This window comes from Argiope bruennichi, chromosome 2 (assembly GCF_947563725.1).
Source record: "Argiope bruennichi chromosome 2, qqArgBrue1.1, whole genome shotgun sequence".
In the NCBI taxonomy this organism is placed as follows: Eukaryota; Metazoa; Arthropoda; class Arachnida; order Araneae; family Araneidae; genus Argiope; species Argiope bruennichi.
Window position 1 is genome coordinate 131,842,936 of NC_079152.1, and position 23,900 is coordinate 131,866,835.

Consider the following 23,900-nt stretch of genomic DNA (forward strand, 5'->3'; position numbering starts at 1 on the left):
AGAAGTAGCATGGAAACAAAATTCTAGAGCGCATAAAGCAATTTTTAATTTTTAAAGCAAAGCAAGCTATGGAGGGGGTGATTTTGTTATTCTCCAGGCACTATTTACTTGTGTTATGCCATTTATGATTTCTACGGACAAAAAAAAAAAAAAAAAATGCCCCAGCCCCATTTACCTTCGCAATGTTGTTAGTTAAAGCATATTATCATTTGCTTGAATAGGTTCGCTTATAAATTACATATTATTAAAAAAGGAACGGTTAGTGAAAAATTAAATTTCCAACTGTTACATTTAAATTCAATGTGTGATGTTAGAACAACAGATTTTGCATACGCAGTACGATTCCTTTTTTCTTGGCAACAATTTATTCTACCAGAATTTTATTAGGTAGCTTTGGCAAGTTTTTTCCCTTGCTTTCGATTGGAGGTTGGAGATCATTTTAGTTTTCAAATAAACAACAATCGTTATAAAAAAATATTGTATTTCAACTACTCTGAAGTAACTGATAGAGTATAATCAATAACTTCTGGATGTAAATACTATACAGAACATTGTGATATTAGGAAAGTGTGCAGTTCGCATTCTGACCATTGGTGGGCGGAGTGCCGTTAAGCTTGGCGACCTTGGCGTCCGTGCGCTCCTGAGAAATGGTTTTGATGGACCCGGATTCCCGCAGGGCCATTTCCCTTTGCGTCTGCTCCTCGATCTCCATCTGGATTTTGGCGGTCGCCGCCTGCTTCACTGAGGTGTTGCTGGTGCCCGCCATCTTGCCGAACACACGCACCTGAAAGGAAAGAGAAGAAGGTTTATTACTCATGTGAAAACGTAATGTTTCGTCATTTCATAAAAATACCTTAAGCATCAGAGTAAGAAGCAACAGGTGACATTGAATGAAAAAAATTTAAATTCATGCGTCCAAAATATCTTTCAATGAGAGAAGAACAATCATTTTATAATTGATTTTAATATTCGGCAGATTTTTTTAAAGATTCCATTATAATTAAATCAACTAAACATTGAAGCCAATATTGGCCGATACGATGTAAACATAAAAAAGATAACAGCTAAATTTTAGATAAACTGGCAAAAATTTAATTTTGAAATCTACCCATTTAAATTTTTATACATTTAAAAACGAATAAATAAAAAAAAAGGAAGAAACTAATGCATCTGAAATTAAATAATGAAGACCAAAATTAAAATGAAATATTCAATTCATTAAAGCTTAGGATACATTTAGTTTGCCATCATAAGTTAGACTGGAATATTATGAAGACATTGTATAAATGATAAATTTTGCCTTTTATTTACCAGATTAAACTTATATTTAAAGAATAATTCCTTTGATAAAAAAAATTTGAAATCTAATAATTGCAGACATAAAAAGAAAATCATCTTTCAATTGAATCTAGTCGGTAAAAAAGGGTAAAGGTACTTGCAAATAAAGCTAGGCAAATGTACACATTTTATTTTGTCCAGTCTTAAAACCAAGCCAAATTACTCGTTTCCTGTCATTTTCATGACTTCGATAAGTCTTCGTATTAATTCAGAATACTGGCAGATGTAAACTGTGTTGGAACTGATATTCAGGCATTGAAATACTTTCTATTATAATTATTTACTATCAGTTCACACTGATTTTGATGCTTCCAATGAAATAATTAATCTAAATAAGATATTGATTTATGATACATATTTGCGCTTATAATGAATAAACTTACTTATTCCAATTACTTTCATCTATCTGCAATATTTCCTTCATAGTTATGTCAATCTAATAAATAGGATTTTGCAATCTCATCTACAGTGTTTAGAGGTACAATATACTATCATCAAGTTTAATTTGCGACATCTATACCAAGTAAAGAGTGATGAAGGCTGAGCAGGATTCCTTTGCAAAATTGGTAAATGAAATACTAATGGAACTTACCTGAGACGACTTGACCTGACTGGGCTTCACATAGCTGTCATCCTCCCGTGGTGGCAAACCTTTCTGATTCCTTAGCTCCTCTTCCCTTTCTCTGGCTAGCCGGATCTCCTTTTCCACTTGTGATTCTTTGTTGAATCCCTTGAAGGACTTCTTGTCCTCCTCCACCGGGGAAACTGGGGATACTGTGCCCTTGTGTCCAAACACGCTGCTGACCTTGTATCCACATCCTGGGGGTGGGGTAGGACTGGATCCTTCTTTCATGGCTGGAGAAGGGCTGCGGGGAGAAGGGCTCTTTGGGGGCACAGGAGATACAACAGGCGATAATAGGTTCTGTTCTCTCATCAGACGAAGTTCTTCCTCTCGTTCTCGCATCTCTCGAATTTCCATGGCGATCTTGGTTTCCGTAGTGCAAGTGCTGTAAGGCTGTTCCGTTTTCTGTACTCCAGGCAGAATGCGTTTCACGCCACCAGACTTCACAAACTGTTCTATCTCGGGATGGCTGACTTTTTCTTCCGATTTAGGTTCGGGGGATGATGAAGCAGGTGGTGTGGATGCGGAGTGCTCATCGTGGTCACCTGAGGGATCAAGAAGAAAGTAATGGCATTAGAAATAGAAAAACTGATATTTATATGAAGACTCAGAAGTGATTAAAAATGCATATTATATTCTTTAAAAAAAATTTTAAATAATTCTCAAATTATGCTTTTTATACGAAAGCTGTAGTAAATTTCTAGTGCAACACTAAAATAAATCTAGAATGTTGGTCTTTTATAAAACTTTTATTATTGGTTGTAAAATATCATGGTCTTATATTTTGGTATAGAGTAACTGGGGACATTGACTACCATAGGCATCGATGAAACGATCTGTAAATTTGTGCCTTCTTTAAGACATTCCAGAGGAAGAGGAAAAATACCTTCCCACTCTTTTCGGTATTATTTTCTAATATTTGCTTGCCTTAGATGAAAGATTATTTTTAAAAATGAAAATAAAATTTTCCTAAGTATCACTAAGCAAGGTAAGATCCTGAGTTATATATTTCTGGGATTTGTATAACACTTACAAGTAAGATTCAAATTTCATTTTTAGATTTTCTCCTAAGAAATAAGATATTGTTCTTAACTTACCTTTGGTAATTTTCACCGTGGAATAATTACGTTAATGTAATTAGAACCTATAATTTTCATGCATCTGGAACAATTTATTATAAGAAATGATATTAAATCATTTCTTATCAAAGTGGCAGCGTATCTTCTCGTCAATAACGTCCATTTTTTATGTCAAATTAACATCTACCATTTTTAAAGATTTTACAATGTTAGCTATGTAATATTATTTTTCATGTTCGAAAGTTTGTTATTAATAATGATTTGAAGTTGTTTGTCTTCGAGTTTGGATGAAAACAAGAAAACGAATGTCGTGAAAGAAAAGCAACATGGCATTGAGGAAAGAATTTGAAAGTGGTAGTTTTGATTCTTTTCATAAGAAATGGTGATTCTAGAGATGGAGGAAATTATCTTGAGTTATTCATGATTGATTCTTTTTAAACAAATATGTATATTTTATATCCATTATGTTGTGATACTAGAATTAATATTCACTATTCATACATTTGAGGCATTAATGGAATTGACGGTAGTCATTTGGATGTGAAAAGTTTAAAGAGCACCAGTTTGAAGAAATCAAAATGTGGTGCTTAATGATAATATGAATTTTCTAAAGTTATATAAAAGCTACACTGACAAACCCTATTGTTGAATAAGATTTTTTTCAGATAATGCAAATGTCAGAGATAAAGGAATTGAATAAAATATTGGATGTTCTTTCGATAACTAAATATTAAACTTCTAATCTTTAGACATTTTAAAGTTTTTTAAGTGTTAGATATTTCCTATCTCACACTATTCAGTCATTTCTGTTTTTATAAAAGTTCATTTCCAAAAATTTTCTAATAAAATTGGGGACAGATTGGTTATAAATTACTCCAAGTTATTAATAGTTGTATGCAATATAATTTTGTAAAAAAATGGAAAAAAATAAATAAATAAAAGTAATGTGAGGTATCTTCGAAAAGACTAAATTAAATTTTAAGGTAATAAGTAGTAGTTTATAAACATTTCAAATATATTCTCATGAAATCAGCTTATTATCATTTCGTTCAAATCAGAGTGATCAGAATTCAAAATGCGTTTTGACAATTACCCTATAGGTATTTAAGAACATTTTGAGGTAATTATGAACTTACTGTAAATAAGACTACTTAATTACCAAATTGATTTGGAGAAAAGGTGTGTTTAACGAAGCCTACAGAATTATGCACTCAGATAATCATCAGAGGCTAGTTTTCCATTTTAAATTATTATTTTAAACTGAAAAAAAATAATATCAGCAAAATTCGTATCTAATTACATTAACTGACCTTATATAGAAACAACTTAATAGCTTTTATTCTGTTTTTATCAATCATTTAAACAAGAGCCCTGTGATCACTCCAGGTACAAAATATAAAGCATCATTTTCGTAATTCTAAATAAATCTACTTCTGTATTTTTATTTCTTGATCAAATTTCTGTTTTAGATAACGCTTTTTTCTCCTCTACTCAGTTAATTATTGCTTACGAAATAATTTTCTATAAATTCGGGAATACATTTCCAAATTGTTTGAAATTCTAAATCCAATAATTTAAAAAAGTTTCCAGTAAAAAATTCAAAAAATTAAATTTTTTAAAGGGGAAAAAACAACTGAATTTTCTTACTACTAGTGGTTGTGACCTGATGTTCCTCGACAACTGCCGAAACTGTGTCTTCTTTTGTTTCCTGCTTAGAACTTTCGATCACTTCATGCTGTTCCACAACAACAAAGCTCTCCGGTTCCGTTTCGGTAGTTTCAACCTTTGGTAAACACTCTTCAACGCGTACAAAGCCATCGTCGTCATCACTTGCATTCTTCTCAACCTCCAGGCTCTTTGGCTGACTTTCACAAATGGTTGTAGTTTCTTTCACTTCCTCCTGGTGGTGAACCTCTTCTGTGGTAATTATGCTCGTGGAAGTTACAACTTCTTCGTGTAACTCTACTTTTTCGAAAGACATGGAATTAATGTCGTTCTCTGAAGTATCCTTTTCAGTAGAAGATGCCTGTACTTCTGGTGTTTTTTCAGCATCAGCAGCGATATGTTCTTCAACTTTAATAGCAGCATCAACTTGTTCTTCACCTTTAACAGCAGCGTCAGCTTGTTCTTCACTCTTGATTTCTGGTACAACTGTTTCAGATTCAACAAGAATTTCCTTTTCTTTTACTTCTTCAACAGGTGTTTGCTCAGTAACTTGTGTAGTGTCAGCTTCCCCCTTGCTGGTGGGATTTTCTTCTGGCTGCTTCATCACAAGTGAAGTTTCAAGTTCGGAAGTGTAAGTCTTTTCTTCAACGTAGTCATCAGTGTTCACGGGTTCCAAAGAATCTATACAGTTGTTGTTGTCATGATCTGCTTCTACACGTTGAGCTGGGGCTTGTGTCTCATTTTCATGGGCTTTGACTTCCTCTTCATGAGCAGGTTTGGCATCACCATCTTCAGTTCCATTGCATTCGACTGATTTGGCGAAACCGTTGGACATCTTATGGTCATGCTTCGTTTCGGCCTCGCTATTGGTTTTTACAACCGCTTCTTCTTTGCCTTCTTCCGTTGGCTGTGTGAGGGTGGACTTCTCCACGATGGTGGAAGAAGGTGAAGACTGGTTGTCATCGGCCATCATTCTTTTTTCCCAAAAATCTCGTGTCTCTTCTCTATGTTCCAAAATGGATGACGTGTCGACAACAGCTGGAAGGAAGACAAATAAAATAAAATAACAAAATTCTGTAATTGAAATAAATAAAAATCATAACATAATAAAGCATCTAATATAATTTTTAATGGTATATATTAGAAATTACTTCATCTTATAAAAATCAAATTTTATATATAGTTAAAATGATACCAGATTTATTCAGTTAGCACAGTTAAATGATATCAGAGTTAGAGAAATGATTTCGTTGCATTTTATTCAGAAAATCAAGATAACATTTTCTTCTGCTATTTTCAAGTGAAAGAAAAAAAATATTTTAAGATTTTTATCAATAATTTCTGATAAATTTTAGTATGAAAATGAATTTTATATTTAAAAGTGCCGTAAACCGAATTTGCGGTTATTTAAACTGAATTCCTGAATGCACAAATTTCAGCAAAATTCATTTTAAAATTTTAGTAAATGTTTCAAAATAATGTAAATGTTTTGGTGGTTTGTGATGACAAAATTATTTTTTTCTTAAATATAATCGAAACAGATACTTTTTCAACTATTGCATTGAAATGCGTTTTTTTTTCTATCGTTTGTTTTACTATAGGCTCTAACATAAATAATTTTTCAGCTGCCAATTCAATCTCTTTCAGTCTGACAGATTTATCAAAACAGTTGCGAACCTTTTGCATCAACTTTCAAAGGGTTTGACGTTATTTGGTCTGGTAGTTTTCTTTCAAACTGGCAGCTTTTATTTGCATTATCAGAATACAAATTGTAGGTCTTTGTTTAAAAAGGAAGGAATTCGATAAAACTGGGGACAGTCGCACAGCAGCATTCATAATTTTATTCTAGAGTGATAATATCACTTTTCTTCAAAAATATCTTTAAATTCAATAAAAGTTTTCCTCCATTCTTATATCTTTTTTTGTTGTTGCTTTTATTTATTTTAAAACGGAATTTTTATAGGTAATTGCTCTGCAGCGAAATAACTTGATAGAAGGGATAAATGTTTAGTTATGCTGAAACACTATTTAAAAGCAGTATAAAGGCTGTTTTTAAACCGACATTCATTTTAAGAGGTCATTCTGGATCAAAACGATGTGTGATCCAAAATTCGGTTGAAAATTCCTCCCTAATCAACGAAAAGACTCGTGTGTCATATTTAATATGCACCATAATCACATACAAAATAGATCTTTGATTGAATACATTTTCAAATATCGAATCTACCAGTTTTAAAATTGAGATTATACTAGAGGCTACCCTAAACAGAACTCTATGCACTATTTCTGTTCATACAGAAAGGCTGCAAAGCACGTTCTAGGAAGTTACGAATCCCGCCCGAATGGTCTGAATATCACTGCAAAATTCTTCTCCCCTTTCATTATGTGTGGTTGATTGAGTACTTGTGGCACGCGTTTTGTCTTTTAGAGATGCTCGCCTAGATGATTTGGTGCACAGGGAGTTTTCTAAGAACATTTAAATGACGCCGGAACATACATTTGCTGTCAGCTAATGGGAATGTTTTCTGTCGAATAACTCTCTTAGGAACATGGATTGTCATTGCAATTTTTCAGAGGGTGAGGAATTTTTCTTATCTTTGAAATAGAAACACGGGAGTTCCAATATTCTGAGGTACCTGAACTTCAATGAGAGACTATAGGCTGGCGAGATTGGTTCCAGCCAAGGATGCAGAAAAAGAGAAAAGGAATAAAAGAAACAAGTAAAAAAGTATGAAAGTTAAATTGGTTATCTGCTACTCATATAAAAAAGAAATCAATAATTAGCCTTCTGTGGCTGATTAAAAAATACTAATACGTCAAAAACTCTTTTATAAAATCTGTTTTACAACACTGATTCCTTTAATTTGTTATGAGCATGCCATACTATCGGTACATTATTAAAAATTTTTTTTTTTTAAAAATATGTATTGTTTTTATAAAACCCACTTCCTGAATTATAAATTTTACCAATCTATTTATAAAATATTACAAGAAGGTAATTTTTTGAGGATAATCATGGAAATTTTTTTAAAAAAATAATAAAAATTTAGTGTGGAAGTAGGGAAGGACGCATCTTTGGTAGCTCTTCTAGGGATGCAGGACCATTCTCAATCTCGCCCCCCCCCTCCCGACTCTAGATGCCAAGAATAATTAATTATAAATGTACCTTTGCATATAAATAGCATATAAAATAATGTTAATGTTGAAATTATTGTATACCAATGTATGCGTAAAAATCTTGAATAGAAAGATGACACAATATTAATACATTCAAAAGTCATAGTATTTGTGAAATTTATAAATTATAATGAAAATAATTTGTTCAGTTCACGTAACGTTATAATCACGTGAAATGTGTCAAGTAACATTTGCACATTTCTTTAAACATTAACAAAAACTTTAAAAAAATGACTTTAAAAAAAGACCTTTATGGACTTGACAGATTAAAAACACGACAGATTTATGGACTTGAAGCAGTAAAAAATGATATAAAAACTAGATTATGTGAATAAATTTAAAAGTGATTTTTATATTTGTGAAATCATTTAAAGATTTCTTAGCATTTCTCTTAGATGTTGATTGTTTTTCTTTTATGCCAATACAGTGAAACCTATAAGAAATATTTTTATTAAGAATTTCTGTAATTCAACCAATAGAGAAATTTCATCAATACACATTACAAGAAATCAAGAAATTACAATCCTACACGGTCTAGAAATTAAATTTTCTCAAAAAACAGTAAAACAACTGCAAAAGGTCTTTTTCCCGTTAGAAATTTAAAACAAAATCTTAAAAATTATATTCTAAAGAGAAATTTAACAAATAATAATTCTTTTTATTAATATGGTAAGGATTTGGATATTATTTATTTTTATACTATTAGAAATCCTGAACTAAAATTATACCCAATTCGCAACGTTTGAAATAAAAATAAATCAACAGAATGAGTTTGAAATCATTTAAAGGATTTCCATTTCACAACTGTGTAGAATAAAAAAACTATGCCAGGATGCTATTTGGATAAAGTTTAAGTATTTAATCGAAAAAGAAAAAAAAAATACTTCATTTGGTACTCGACATTACATCAACTACATACTCTAAATTGTTTCGATGTTACTATATTTTAGGGGAAAGTACATTTAATACATGGCAACATCTTGAAAATTTTGATGCAAAAGACTCTATTTAAGCTAAGGCCAAATAATCAGCTCTAGTTTTAACACAATTTTTAGTTATATGTTATGTAGCACGCAAGGTTATGGTTTATCATGTAACTATGAACTCAATGGAAAATTAGGAATTTATATAATTTCACAATTCAACTCGAATTACTAAGTATTAGCTGTCTTCTATGAGTTATTTTATAACCATGCGATACCGCATGAGATCATTACCCATAGTTTAAGAAGTTCTAAGCTAGTTATTTATAGAAATAGTATTCATAGAAAGTCACATATTTAAAAATACGAGAAATGGGATGTCTTTAAAAAACATGTTGCATATGTTTGGGTAAATTTAGAATATTCTGTAACAACCCTTTAAAAAAAGGACGCAAAAAAATTTGAGTAACCTTTTCAGAAGAAGATTCTTATTATTCCGGAACAATGTCAATACCCTCGAACACATCAAATTCTTTTTAAGACAAAACTATCACTTAACGGTTAAATGAAACAAGATATTCTTTCTTAAATCGCCTTAAATATTAGAGCAATCCAGATCGGTAAACTCGGTGAGGTGCCCGCAAGCTGCGTGATCAAAAAAGAGAAACGAACCTCGACAAATTCCGTTACAGAAGAATGGCAGCACGCTAGCAAAGAAGATATTCTTTTCCCTGCCTAGAACAAAAACTGTAGATGGAAGAGGTAGATAGATGGTCGTTTATTTTCTCTTTTTCTGTCTTTAACGCTTGTGTGGTTCGGAACAAAATTTAAAAGAAAAGAAAATGTCGAGCTAAAGCATCCGCTGGCAGATAGATGATGCGTGAAAGGTATAGATGATAGCGAAGGAAAAAAAGTCTTTGTTCGAAAAACGTTCGGTTGATTTTTTTTGTGGTATGTTCGCTAGAAAGATATGTTAACAAAATACTACGCGATTTGAACAGATGGTTCTGATCACCAGCAATTTAAGTTTTTGTTCTTTTAAGCAACTTTTTTTAAACAATATAAGTCTCAAAATATTTTCGAATTTAACTTTTCGAAAATAAAATTGAGAAAGAAATCTTCCATTTCAGGTTGTTCCGAAATACCTATTTCATTCGGGAAACAAACACAAGAGATTTTAAATTATAAATTTCTACAATAAACAATAAATTAAAAAAAATAATTACAAATTTTTTTATAGTTATTCTTTTTCCAGTAATTCTAATATAAAAATTTAATGATAATGATTTCCTGGTTTTTATTGCAACTTAATTATTGCTATTTCTCTTCGAAAATAGTCCTTTGTTAGTCGAGAGACTCTATTATTTTAAAAAAAAAATCAAACACATACCAATTATAATGACATACTGGTGATAATACAATATATTGACGAATGATAGTTATTTTTCTTCAACAAAATGTTTATGGTACTTATAAAGGTCTAAATGAAAATAGTAGTGGTTTATTTCGAATATGTAATCAAATATGAATGGATTGTAGTATCCTTTCAGCATACTAATGGATTCTTGTAAAAAAAAGAAAAAGCAGAGATACGTGGGTAAAAGTCACAATACTTTTCGCAGAATTTTTAGAAAACTGACTGAAAAAATTACTAATTTATCGAAATGAATGCACTTTACATTCAGTGAAATAAGTGCTGTTTGTATAAATATTTTATTTAAAATAGGACTCACTCTAATATAGCTCTTATATGAGTAAAATTCATTCGTTCTATTTCATTAACTAAATATTAGTATTAAAATGAAAAAAAAAATTAGTACAAATTTTAACATCAAGATATTTATAGACCTAATATTATTTGTTAATCGTATGGTGCGATTCGCATAATGAAAAAAATGAACTAAAAATGCTCTGCAGGGATAGATCTACAGATGATTGCAACTAAAAATATCAAAATTGGCTCTTAGTTACTTCCTAGACTGTAGATGCCCATAAAGTGACAAATATTTGAAATTTAATTAGATTTTTGAATAAAAATGAGTTGAAATGTTAACGCTTTTTATCAATAACTTTGGATGTGTTATCGAACAAGAACCATTTTTATATTACTTTAAAATTATTAAAATTAACTTTCAGTGATAGTTTTATTTCCTTTTATTTTTTCGTCAACTTTTAATAAATTTTAAGAGTAATTTTAGCCATATTTTACAGCAATACCTTTTATTGTTTTAATTGTTAGGTTTCTACGCGTGTGTTTTGCGATGATAAATATTTTTTTTATTCTCGTTATGGCTATTAGAATTTAAAATAATTTTTTAAATAATATAATGAAATTTATATCTTTTTTAAAATGGCTTCAAAACCAATTTAATATTTGGTTCAATTCATATTCAAACATATTCAAATCTAAATTGCTATCAAAACGAAATGTCAGATTAAAGATATCCGAATATTCTTTTCAATTTTGACCATGAGAATTCTCTGTGAAATTTACTTATATTATTAACATTTTTATATTAACTGTTAAAAAGCACACATTCTTCTTCTTAAAATGATACAATTATAGCAGGCAAGGAAAAAGCAAATGAGTTTTATAATTTTTTTCCCCAATGGAAAGTAAAAAAAGAAGAAATCTATTCATGATTAGTAAATGTTACATTTCCCTTTAAAAATAATTAAAAGTCTTCAGATTTTTTTTTTGTCTGAATTACGAAAACGCAATAAATTTGTAAGGAAAAGATTGTAAACAAAGGTATCTGATAACATCGAAATTTATTATCAGAATTAAAAGCAATATAATACAAATCTTTACAAATTCAATTTTATTATCCTTACAAATCCATTCCCGAGTTTAGCTTTAGAATCTACATAATATGCTATGAAAATAATATCGAAATCAATGATACATCTACTTGGTCACTCAGAGCATCTATTTTTCCTTATGAAAGTTCCAGCAAAGAATTTTGAACGATAAATTATGATTCTCTTACAAAAGGTGGAATATATCAACTTTTTTCCTTTTGTACTTCCTTCATTTCTTCGTCTGTTAGGAAAATTTTGCAGAAAAATTTGATTTTCAGCTAATAGCTTTTGTTAGTTTATATCACCTGACAAGTGGTTTTCCTCCTCAAGTCTTGCTACGACGACTTTACATATAGAATTACAATTTATAAAAACCTAAGTTTGAATCAAGTGACTAAACATTATATTTAAATTGATTATACAGCTCAAGATAGGTTATGTTTAAACGGCAAGGTAATTAGTTGAGTCATCTGACAACTAATTACAAATCTTCTGTGATATCACGTTCTTTTACCTCCAGTAAGTTGCACACTAAATTCTTAAATTAAACCGACATAGTCTCTTTGACGGGTATCATGAGCTAGAACCGATTCACTGAAATTTTTACAGATTATCCGCTTATTTAAAGTGATTAGCAAAAGGCTTTAAACATAGAAGAATAGCCTCTGAATTTGTACTTTTGAAGGGATGAATATAGTGATGAAAATTAGTTAAATACAATGTGCCGCTTGATGTCAGATCGCATTCCCAGTTAGTCACATGATAGTGGCGTACATCACTTAACCCGTTCTATTCGTTTTTAAACAGTACGAAACACACATACACAACAACAACAACGCAACATATATTTTAAAATTTCGAATATTCAACAATTTTTGATATTAATTATATCAAAAATACAGGGACAGTACAAATGATGGACCCGATTTTAAAAAAATCACATTTTTGAAATTACTGCACATATTACAATAAGTGATACGTGAATTTAAATAGAAATATACCAAATTTTTTTCACTTACAAATGTTCAATGTTTGACCCTTTTGTTTCACGGCATACGTCCAATCTGCAATCCAGTTCGCTCCAAACATTTTGTAACATCACTCTGTCAATGGTTCTGAATGCTGCATAAAGGCATTCTTTAAGTTCTGGCAGTGTTTTTGGAATTGGTGGTAAATAAGCGATATCTTGTCTCAATGATTCTTTTTTTTTGTGGGGTTATGTCAAAAATAACAGACAAAATAAAATGCTACAAAATGTTTGGAACGAGCTGAATTGCAGATTGGATGTATGCTTTGTAAGTAACTGTAAAAAAAACTTGATATATTTCTCTTTAAATTCATGCATCACTTATTGCAGTAGTTTCGAAAATGTGATTTTGTTTTTTTTAATCGGGTCCATCATTTGTTTTTACGCTGTATTTTATTTTCGTTTTATTTTTAGATTTTATCGAGATTTAGATGTTAATATTTTAAGCTGAACTATAAATATTCAATTATTACGCTTTTTTAATTAATAATTAAAGCTTTCTTAGTTTGCTATTTTCTTCCATTTTTTGGAGTTCAATTTTTTATAAACAAGAAAATGACATGACTAAGACATTTCAATAAAGCTAATGTTGCAAAAAAAGTTTAAATTATTATTAAAAAACGATGATTCAAACAGTGTTTTCTTGCAGAGTTAACTTTCTGATTAAAATTTTATATTAATGTTTATCACTTGATTTGTTGGCTGAATAAACTAACTGACGAGAAAAAGCCATCCAACAACAAAAGAATTATTAAATGAAATCAATTTTTGTCACATGATGCAAGTCGAAAGCACCAGTTTAATTTTGGAATCCAAAGACTAGTCTTGGATACACGAAGAAAAGAGTGTTAAAGTCGGTGAAAAAAGGCTTCGGATGTCGACAAAAGTCGATAACAGTGTGCAAACAGAAATTTTATGAATTGTATTAAACTGTTAAATTACAGTTTTAGCCCAATTCTATGAATGGATTTCTTTCCTTTCTAATTGCGTTCAAAACAGGATGTTTTAAATAAGGACGTATTATAACAATTCAACGTATTTAAACAAAAGCGCGAATGAATGAATTATTTAGAAATTAATCTTTTTTAATTAAGTTACTTTAAACGAATTGCAAATAAAAATTAAAGCTTTTCATTTGATTGAAAAACTGTTGAATTACTTCAAATTTAGTAAGGTTTTCGGCTCATAAATGTGGTACTATTTAGAATAGAACATCTTTGTATTGGCCGTTATAGAATCAAACATCATTTTTTCTAATATGTTGGATCTTAATTTAAACAAGTGAAAAAATGTCTTTAAAATATTCAATTTCGTTGTTAAAAATATTTGGACTTATCCGTAAATGTTGATTGAGAAAAAGGGAATGTTTAATAGTGAAATTGTTTAAGCTTACGAAAGACTGCATCGAGCATAAAATCGATATATCTAGAATGAAGCATAAGGGGAAAAAAAGAGAACGTAAAGCAAATAAAATAGCCAAGATCTGGCAGTGAATTTCAAATGAAAGAAACTATATTTACTTTTTTTTGCATTGTTAAAACTTTTTAAACTCTGTCTTTTAAGAATGCAGTTCTTCTTAACACAGCTAAATCAAAGATGCGTTAAGAGGTTGATCCAAAACTTTTTCTATAAAACATTGGTATGATTTAACATTTCGTATGAAAAACCGGGATTCTAAGTGAACAATGAGTCTTTCAATCATCAAGAAGGAGGTAGAATTTATTTGTGGTTTTGTAGCTGTTGCATTATTCTATCTTCTCTTTTGGATAATAGATGGCGATGCTTGATTAGGTACGCATCCCATAGTGCACTGCGATTGTAAATATAGTGAAATGCAATGCTGTTTTGTTATGGTGTGTGCGCGTTAATGTCTTGTCTTTTCTTGATTGTTTTGTGTGAAATGTGATCCCGAAAACATACGTCCTATTACTTCCACTGCACCGATCCTAATGATCTTCATTCCACCACAGTTTAATATTTTTTTAAAAAGAGGAAACTTATATATATTTGCTTAATGCATATTATTTTTAAGACTAACATAATTTGGAAAAATGAAGGTTATATGCTTATTGTCTCAAAGAAGATAATCCAGCAGAATGATGGTTAAGTACAGTGTTCACAAACCGTCTGGTTAAGACGAGATCCGACAGCAGATGTAATACTTGCTTAATGATCCGATATGTATTAACTTGTAGATGATATTCGGCGGGAAGAATGACGCGAACGAGTGCCATAAAGAAGCTGAGTTTGTAGAACGGAGAACATGCTTAGATACGCTACGTCTGAAAGACCATAATTAATGGCTCATTTTGCATAGACGACTAATCATGAAGACTATCTTGCACTTCTGAGATGGGAGGTGGAATGGATTTAGTGATAGTCAGTTGCAAAATTACTGATTATTAGTAACGACTATGAGTTTTTTTTTTCTTTCTAAGATTGAAAATCAATGAGATTGCATTTTTCTCACGATACTGGAGAAAAATATTTTTTTCAATGCTCATAATTGTAGAGAGCACTGAAAATTAGAAAAGGTTAACTTTTCTATTTTCTGTATTAAATTATCAAGAATAGGGATAAAAAGAATTTTAATAGTTGTGAAATCAATTTTTAGTAGAGCGTTATTAAATGGCGATAGTAATAAACAATATTATAACCATTAATTAGTAGTTAATTATGCTGAAGAATATCTATTTTTAGGTTACTAGTTAAAAGTTCGGTTCGACCATGATAATTTTTTTGATAATTAGTGTTTAATTATGCAACTGAGGCAATAATGACCGTTTCAGAGCATTAATTAAAAATTTGGTCAGAGTATTATAAGTATTACGGAAGTACTCATTTAGATAATTGATAGTTAATTATACAAGTAATTAAGGAGAGATCACTTTTAAAACAATGCTTAAAGTTCAGCTAAAATGGCATGGAAATACGAAGCTAATCCTTTATATAATTATTGATTAATCACTGATGTGAATAAGGAATGTCTATTTTTGGAAAACTTGGTAAAAAGTCGATCATAGTTTTATGAAAATGCTGAAAATAATCACTTGGATAAATATATCAAGGCAACAAATGGCAAGTAATGTAAACATAAATATCTAAATTGTCTTTATTAGTAGTTCCTTATTGAAATGAATTCAAAAAGTTTATTTTTAGTATCTTAAATAAAAGTTCAGTTCAAAATATTACGAAAATTATGTAGATAATCTGTTAGATAATTAATAAACATGCAAAAATAAAAAATAAAAACTATTTGTAGAAAAAATATAAATGTTTCGAATAATTAAAATAAGTAATTAATTGATATTTTGAGAAATTTTGTTTGTATTTTAATTTTTTTATTACTAAACATTTTTAATAATCAAATATTACATTAAATAATAGAATAAATATTACTACTCTAGAGTATAATACTCAAATAAAAGATAATATACTAAGATATAAATGATTGGATTTTAAACTACCTCACATTAATTTGGATGTCGGAATAGAATGTTAGACATTATCGTGTAATTTGATGAAAACGTATATCGCTTACTCTAATCAATCACAAATTCAACTCGACAATAAGAGAAACTGTGTGTCATGACATGCTTTTAAATAGTTTTGAGTATAATTTCCCGTATTTAAAATTAACCGATGCAATTGAATAGAATTTAGACTTAAGCAACAATAATTAATATTTTGCATTATAAATTCTACGTTTGAAAAGAAAATTAATAATTTCATGGGGAACTTTCTGTAGCCAAAGAAATTTATGCTAGATAATTCAACAGTAATGCCACCGTTCGTTCAAATAAAAAGAGACTTTTGGAAGTCTCTTTTTATTTGTAAGATTTTACAAAAGTTTGGTAGGAGTTACAAAAATATTCTATAAGCTTGAAAGTGTAAAAGGTTCCCTAATTTGTCTTAGGATGGCCATTTTATCTAAGTTTTCTAAGCAATTGCTTTCAAAATATCTATAATAATCATATAATATATCATATAAAAATTCTATATATGGATAATCGGAACAAAATGTATCGTATGATAAATATGTTGTAAATCGAAAGTTTTATTTGCCATAATAATTTATTCATAAGCATCGCAATAATTATAAACTTTAAAAAATCGTGGTGTTATTAAGATGATAATTTTCTGCCATTTTATTACTTATTTAAAGTAGTATCTCTCATTAAAATTTAAAAAATTCTATAGTTCAAAATATTCAAATATAAAAAAATATATTTTATAAATTTTTTTTAATATCTTATAAATTATAAAACAAATTCAAATTTTTAGAAAACCTCAAGGGAAACTGGTGATTGCATTAACACGATTTATATTTCATGTTTCATGAAAGAAAAATCAATCGTTTTTAAGTTAGAAAAAATGCGAATTTTAATTGTTTTCATATACAAAAATTGTAATTTGAAAATTGCAATAAATTATTGTATGCACAAAAGTCCGTTAAAATAATATTGACCACGAAAAAAAAATATTTTTAGAAATTTTAAACATAAAAATCTTGTATTGTAATTCACTTTTCTGTATATTAATGAACTAAGTAATATTGTAAAGTAATATTGACTGAAATGAAAGACATAATCTTCTTTAAACCTATCATTTTTTAAAAATAATTCTTTGTAGCTACGCAGTAATGAATTTTGTTGTTTCTTGAGTATAAAGGAGATGTCAGTTTCCTTTAATTAAGAAATCACGTGCAATGTGAAGTAAATAGAGATAAAATTGAAACTTTTCCTCAAATTTTTTCGACTCAAAACGCATTTAAGAAGCATGCATTTTGATATTTCTTAAAAAAAAAAAAAAAATACAATGCAAAACTCTCAAAGCAATTTGAATTCGAATTTGTTTATACACGTAGACTAATGTAATATAGTAATTTCAACAGAATCTTTTTGATTCTATTAAAGAAATCCATTTAAAATTAGTAATTAAAAGTTTACGGCCGCATATAAAATTTCAAAACAACTAAAAAATCTTTGCAAAACTTTTCACCCCTTTTGAAACTTGAAATACAAATACAGTATCAAATTTTTATCGTCTTTACTTACTAAAAATTTTTTTAAAAATGGTCTAAGCTTTTCTTTCTAGTTTAATTTGAAATGTAATATTTTATTGCAATACCATATTTGCCATTATAATATAATACTGACTAATAATTAAGATATAAAAAAAACTAAAGGTTTCAACATTTTTTTTATTCTAAAAAAATAGCATGAAACTTGAGAAACCTAAAACAAAAAATGCTATCGCAAAAAGACTTCCACAATGATCTGATTATATAGTATCAAATATCCTGATCAGAAGTTTCTTAAGAAAACTCGTTGTCCTATCCATTTCTTTTTATTCACTCTAGAAAGGACTTTTTATTTATTAATGAGATCAGCGAAATAATTTCCATTTTCAAGCAACAGTTTTTAAAAAATATCTATTTATGCTTGAAATGACCCGCCTCTTGAAGAAAAATGACAGCAGCCTAAATAATCAAGGTGTAATTTAATAATTATTAATTAGAATAACATAGAATCTTGGATATCGATAATTATATAATCTTAACAAAAATACAAATTATTACATGAATGCATGCGAATATATATGTATGAGAAGGAGGCTGAATCTGGATCGTTTGAATATTTTAAAATTGCAATGACAGATAAGTAATTTTAATTTAATCAAGTAGTTTAATGTTTTTTATGCCTTATTTCTTTTCAAAAAAATGCGACTAATTTCATTTATATTTTAAAATATTTAAAATATTCTAACCCATTAAGATACATTTTAAAATAGCAAAAAAATTACAAATAGTATCAGAGACAATAAACACATCGATCTGATTAAGAAAACTGATTTCCAGATTGGATCACTGGCTTCTTAAACTTAACACCAAAAATTTCTTAAAGCACAATTAAAGCAAAAGCATTTTTGCCTTCTCAAATTCACTTCTGCACACAATGTATGGCTGCAAGTCTGTTATTTTGTGTACTACTTCATACTTTTTTCCTTCCTTTGTCTTCTTACACAGATACGAAACCTTGTAGATTTACCTATTGTTCTTTTTTTAGAAGCACCAATAATGGTTCTTTGTAATACATAAGTTTGTTTCCACTTCCAGTTTATGACGACTGCTGGATAAGTCATTTTAACGTCTTTCTGATTTATTTCTCTAGTTTAAGGTAATAGGCAGTTTGATTTAAACAGTTCAATTTAGGCAGCTGATAAATGGTCCAAACTTAGCAACTTTTAGATAACAGCAACAAAAATATTCCTTCAACACCACTTTAAAATTATTTTAATAATAATAATATCGTAAATTTCAGCCAACAAACAAAAATATATATTATATCTCTGAGAATATAATATATATTTTGCTACTTGCTTCAAAATAATTAAAGAATTATTAGTCTTTTTATTATATTTGATAGATGGTATCTAAACGTAAGCATTTGCAACCTGATAGCATTTTATCAAAAAGATTATTCAATATAGTTATCAGTGGCATATTCTACGTTCAAAATATTTAATAAAAAGTGACATTACAAATTCGGTCCAATCTAAGTGGCGGTTCAAATTTAGCATGCTTCAAACTTTCTTTCATGTCCCTTTTTAAGTTACTGGACAGATTTGAACTCAGTTTGTACTAACTGAGCAAAAATATTGTTTATGTTGGATAATCCCATGACAAATATATTTGGATTAATCTTGTTACAGCAGTTTCAATTCTTCTATATTGTAATCTGAAAGCTGCTTTTATTTGAACACATGCTAAATTGCTTTATTGTAATCTGAAAGCTGCTTTTATTTGAACAGGCGCATTAGTTATTTGTATATTGTGCAATTATATTTGAATATGTTTAAATACGTAAATAAAGGTTTTGTTCGGCACTTTTATTTATTCTCTTGGTGCGATCAATAAAGTTAACTTAATTAAAATATTGATATAACTTGCAAAGTTGCACTATATAACTGTGTATAGCTTATTTGCACAATATTGCATAGCTGCATTTTATTGTATATTGCTTGAATGCTTAAAATATATAATACTTCTTCGTGCTCCTGTGTTTTCATTCAAACCAGATTATTGATAGTGATAAACAGACTAGATTTGGAAAGTTAAATTCATCACGAAGGGATGCAATGGAGATTTGTGTTTGCGGCGGGAATTTATCCCTGGGCAACACCAAATATATAAACTGGTGATCCAAAAAAGTTTCCTCCAATTAGCTGCAATTTATATCACCACAAATTCCAAAATCAGAAAACTGTTTTCAGCGCAATAAATCTATATAAAGAAACCAAATCATATCGTACCAGCAGGCGATACTAAACATTTCTAAAAGTGGAACGAAATGAGTTCCCAAATCTAGCACACATACCATCCTTTCCCGACCACAACCGGCACGGAAAACGAAATTTAATCTACTTTTACCACTGGCCATCATCACCGTGGTCAACAAAACACGATTCCGACACCCTTCCACCACCATCAAATAACAGCAACAAAGTATCCGAAAACGAGACCAGCCTCTGGCAGGGAAGGGATAACCATCGTAATGTGATTGCATCGTTCTGTCTGAACAAAAGGGGCCTCGTTAGCCACGGCTGAAACAATGGCTACTTGCTGATGGTCACGGTCAGTTGTTTTTGTGGCTGAACTCGGGATACCGGAGGGAAGGCGAAATGTGATGAACTGAGAGATAGGCAGCCGGTGACTGCGAAGGACTGAACAAATGGCACTCGCGATATAAATATTCAGAAATCTACTGTCAGTATTCTGATCTTTGAATAGTACAGATGCACATATATTTTAATAAGTGTCCTGGAAGATGCAGTGACAAGATTTGCTTTAGAATGCTTCTTTTAAGAAGTTGGTTTCACTCATTATGTCTTAATTGGAATTAATAGTAGTTTAAAGACATTGGATTCTGAAAATATGTAAAAGTTATTTATTTATTTATTTTTCATTTTACTCCTTAATATAGCAACTCTTTTAATGTAGTGACATATGAATGAATATCGGGCTTTAGCGCAAAGCCCATTTAGAGACCTTCCCAATCAGAGTTTTATAGATGTTTGACAATTGAGTCTTTTGGTTGCTATAATTGAGCCGTCAATGATTCAGTATTCAATGAATTCATCTTTAATGCTGCCGCGGTTGTGTAGGTGACATTGAAGAAAGGTTACAAAGTTAAAAGAAAATTGATAAAATATAAATTTGAATTCATCTTATAGTATTGACAATACATTGTTAAATATATATATATATATAGGATACTTACTCTAATCAAATGAAAAAAAAATGCTTTATATGATGTAAAGGATTATATTTTGTGATACTTGCTCGATAAATATACCGTTGAAAAAAATTACAGTATCTAAATTTCTATAAAGACTTCCGGTTTTATTAATCATTTTCAATAAAATATTCTTGACAATCTTAAAGTTATAAATTTAAAAAAACTTTCACAGATCTGTTTATAATTCTGATTGAGTTTTGAAGCTCAAAAGATGCCCAAAGAAAAATACTTCAATCAGCGCTCAGTGCACCTTCAAGGCGGTCTTTGATTGACCAAAATTAATGAAATTCAAAGCTTCAAAACTAGGTCAATTTTAGTCAAGAAAAGTGGAATATTTTTTGTTCAAAATGCTAATGTGTCAAAAATATGTTACTAAATATTATTAAAAGCCTAAGGAATCTTAAAAAATTTATAATTTTTTGAGCTGAGGCTGCGGAAATGTTAATATTTTTCTGGTAAACATTGGAAGAATGATTGTTCATCGATAGAATAATCTGTTATAACCTAATTTTAAAGTGAAAAAAAAAACGTAATTTTTATTAAAAAGTATTTGACTTTTCTTTCCGTATAACAATGATTCAAATTTATTTATTTAATGCGATATATCACTTTTAAAAAAATATGCATTATAATAAATGCATGTATCCTTTTATAAAAATTTTTAATGTAATACAATGTTTAGTTGTAGTATAATACTGAGTTCTAAGTATCTTTTTGAAAATATAAATTTAAAAAAAAACGTCGCATGATTACTTTCTTTAGAAAAACATTTTGCCATAAGTTACTAATTACTAAGTAAAAGTCATAAATAATTAAATAAAGCCAATTTAACATTAGACTCACAAGAAAAACATTCGACGAGGAAAATCTATTTTAGGTAATACGATCCCATTAAGGAAAAAACTTAATACATATGATAAACCATTTCAGGTATTTAATATGCTTAAAAAATTTAAAGTACCAAATATTTACTAAACTTTTTGTTTATTTCCAAATGCTAATTGATTATTTAGAACAACTAATAAATAGAGCAACATTTTAAGTACGTATTAAACAAACGTCAAGAAAAAAACTAATTTATGCATAAAGTTTAATGAACTTTGATTTGCCAATTATGATCTACCTTTAAGCCAAGATTAATTTGCCATTCAATGTCATTATCTTGTCATTAAATGAAAGTTTACTCGTGCAAAAATGTTTGGAATTCATAGAGCTAAATCATTTAAAGTACATAATGTTTATATTCCCATCTAACATTCAGTAACAGATAAGCGATGGCATCGTATTTGACGTGGATCGCGGTAGCATAACATTGTTTCATTATAACAGATCCTGGATAACAACACGGATGTAAAACTTTGTGAATTCATAATAAGTTTAAACGAGTTTTAAATTTAAATTATTTACAGTAGTTACGATCTTACAGGCGTAATAAAAACATTAGATAAAATACGTTTTAGGTTGTTAGTAACGCAACATGCTTGCCGCAAATGTTTTTAAACATATTAACCCCAAAAGAATATTGTAAACAGTGATTATTTTTTTGTGGTTTTTTTTTTGGGGGGGGGGGTATGAATTATGTTTGTGACATAAAAGCTAATCGATGAAATGTATTTGAAGAAAATAGAACCGTTTCTATTCTGGATGTAAAATATCGAATGTGCTGGGACGGTTAAGATGACCAACCTATTATATCCTGGACGCTTTAATTGCTATCGATAAACTTTTTATTAGATAGGCATATTTTAAAATTCATTGCATTTGTTTCAAATAAGGAAAAAAAAGTTAAATTCTTTATATTCATACTAAAATAAGTTAAAGTAGGAGGTGAATCCTCATAACCTTCTAGTATATTTTTATAAAACACCATGTTTTGTGTTTAGTTTTGTCATATAGTGTAGAAAATCGGGAATATGTATTTAAATAGTTTCTCGTGCTGTTGATGGATTTAATCCAAAACATGATACTGACCTAACATTTTGGTCTTGAAAATATCTCATACTAAAATTCATGCATCCCGCCTGCTGTGTTTTTGAGCGATCGCGTTTATATATCCATGAATAGACAAACAAACATACAGAACTAGTTAAAAGATTTAATCATACATTTGATATATATTTATAACTCTATTATGAAGCCGCATTCCAAATGTCATCCATCTAGCATGTTGCGATTTCCAGTTATAATGTTGGTATGTATACGGACAATCCTTTCAGTTACACAATTTCGGTGTAAAGACCACACAAACTATCTTTTTAGTTTCTTTAATTGTCGTATTCACTTACAAATTGAATTTAAAAAAAAAAGTTTTTTCGATCTCAGCGAGTTTATTAAAGCTTAGAAATTCATCAAAATCTTGTGATTTAATTTTTTGTCGGTTATAATACTTTCTTTTTTGCATGCGAGAGAATAAAATTAATATTTGAATTTGCATCTTTGTAACAGTTCATTTTTGTTAATCTAACTTTAAATTGGTTTTCTTTTTATACATGCAGCTGAAACATCTTCCAATTTATAGCATTGATTAACTAGATATTTATAGAATACTGTCAAAAAGGGTAGTGAGAAGCAATTCATTTCAGCGAATTCTGGAACTGATACCTGGTATTTAACAAGTTTTGGAGTTGATACCTGGTATTCAACAAGTTCATGATATCGGTAGTTAACATCGTTACTCCTTCATTCTATTTTAAAAGATATCTAAGTGATTGAATTTCGCATAATTACATTAGATTAATAATACGCTAATATTAATGTTTATATTTACTAATATTAGCCAATATATTGGTTGGAAATACATTCTTTATTGTTATTAAATTCTGTGATTTCTTAGAGTTATATTAATTAGATAAAGAAAATATTAGAAGAATATTAGAATATTATTATTATATATGTTGAAGCGAAAAGTTACGAATTACGTATTAAAATGAAAAGACATTGAAGAAACTACAATTTTGACCAAGTCAG

The 23,900-nt window shown here is 29.4% G+C and overlaps 1 protein-coding gene across 6 annotated transcripts in view; it reads right to left on the reverse strand.

The window, feature by feature from the left end:
* Positions 1–23,900, reverse strand: part of LOC129956472 (uncharacterized protein DDB_G0284459-like) — a 212,518-nt gene that overhangs the window by 5,199 nt on the left and 183,419 nt on the right. For all 6 annotated transcript variants that reach the window (XM_056068377.1, XM_056068403.1, XM_056068409.1 and 3 more), the window contains 3 exons: positions 4,687–5,742; positions 1,931–2,505; positions 589–784 (listed from right to left, as the gene is read on the reverse strand). In XM_056068377.1, the coding sequence (XP_055924352.1) occupies positions 589–784; positions 1,931–2,505; positions 4,687–5,742 (1,827 nt within the window). The remainder of the gene's footprint in view (positions 1–588; positions 785–1,930; positions 2,506–4,686; positions 5,743–23,900) is intronic.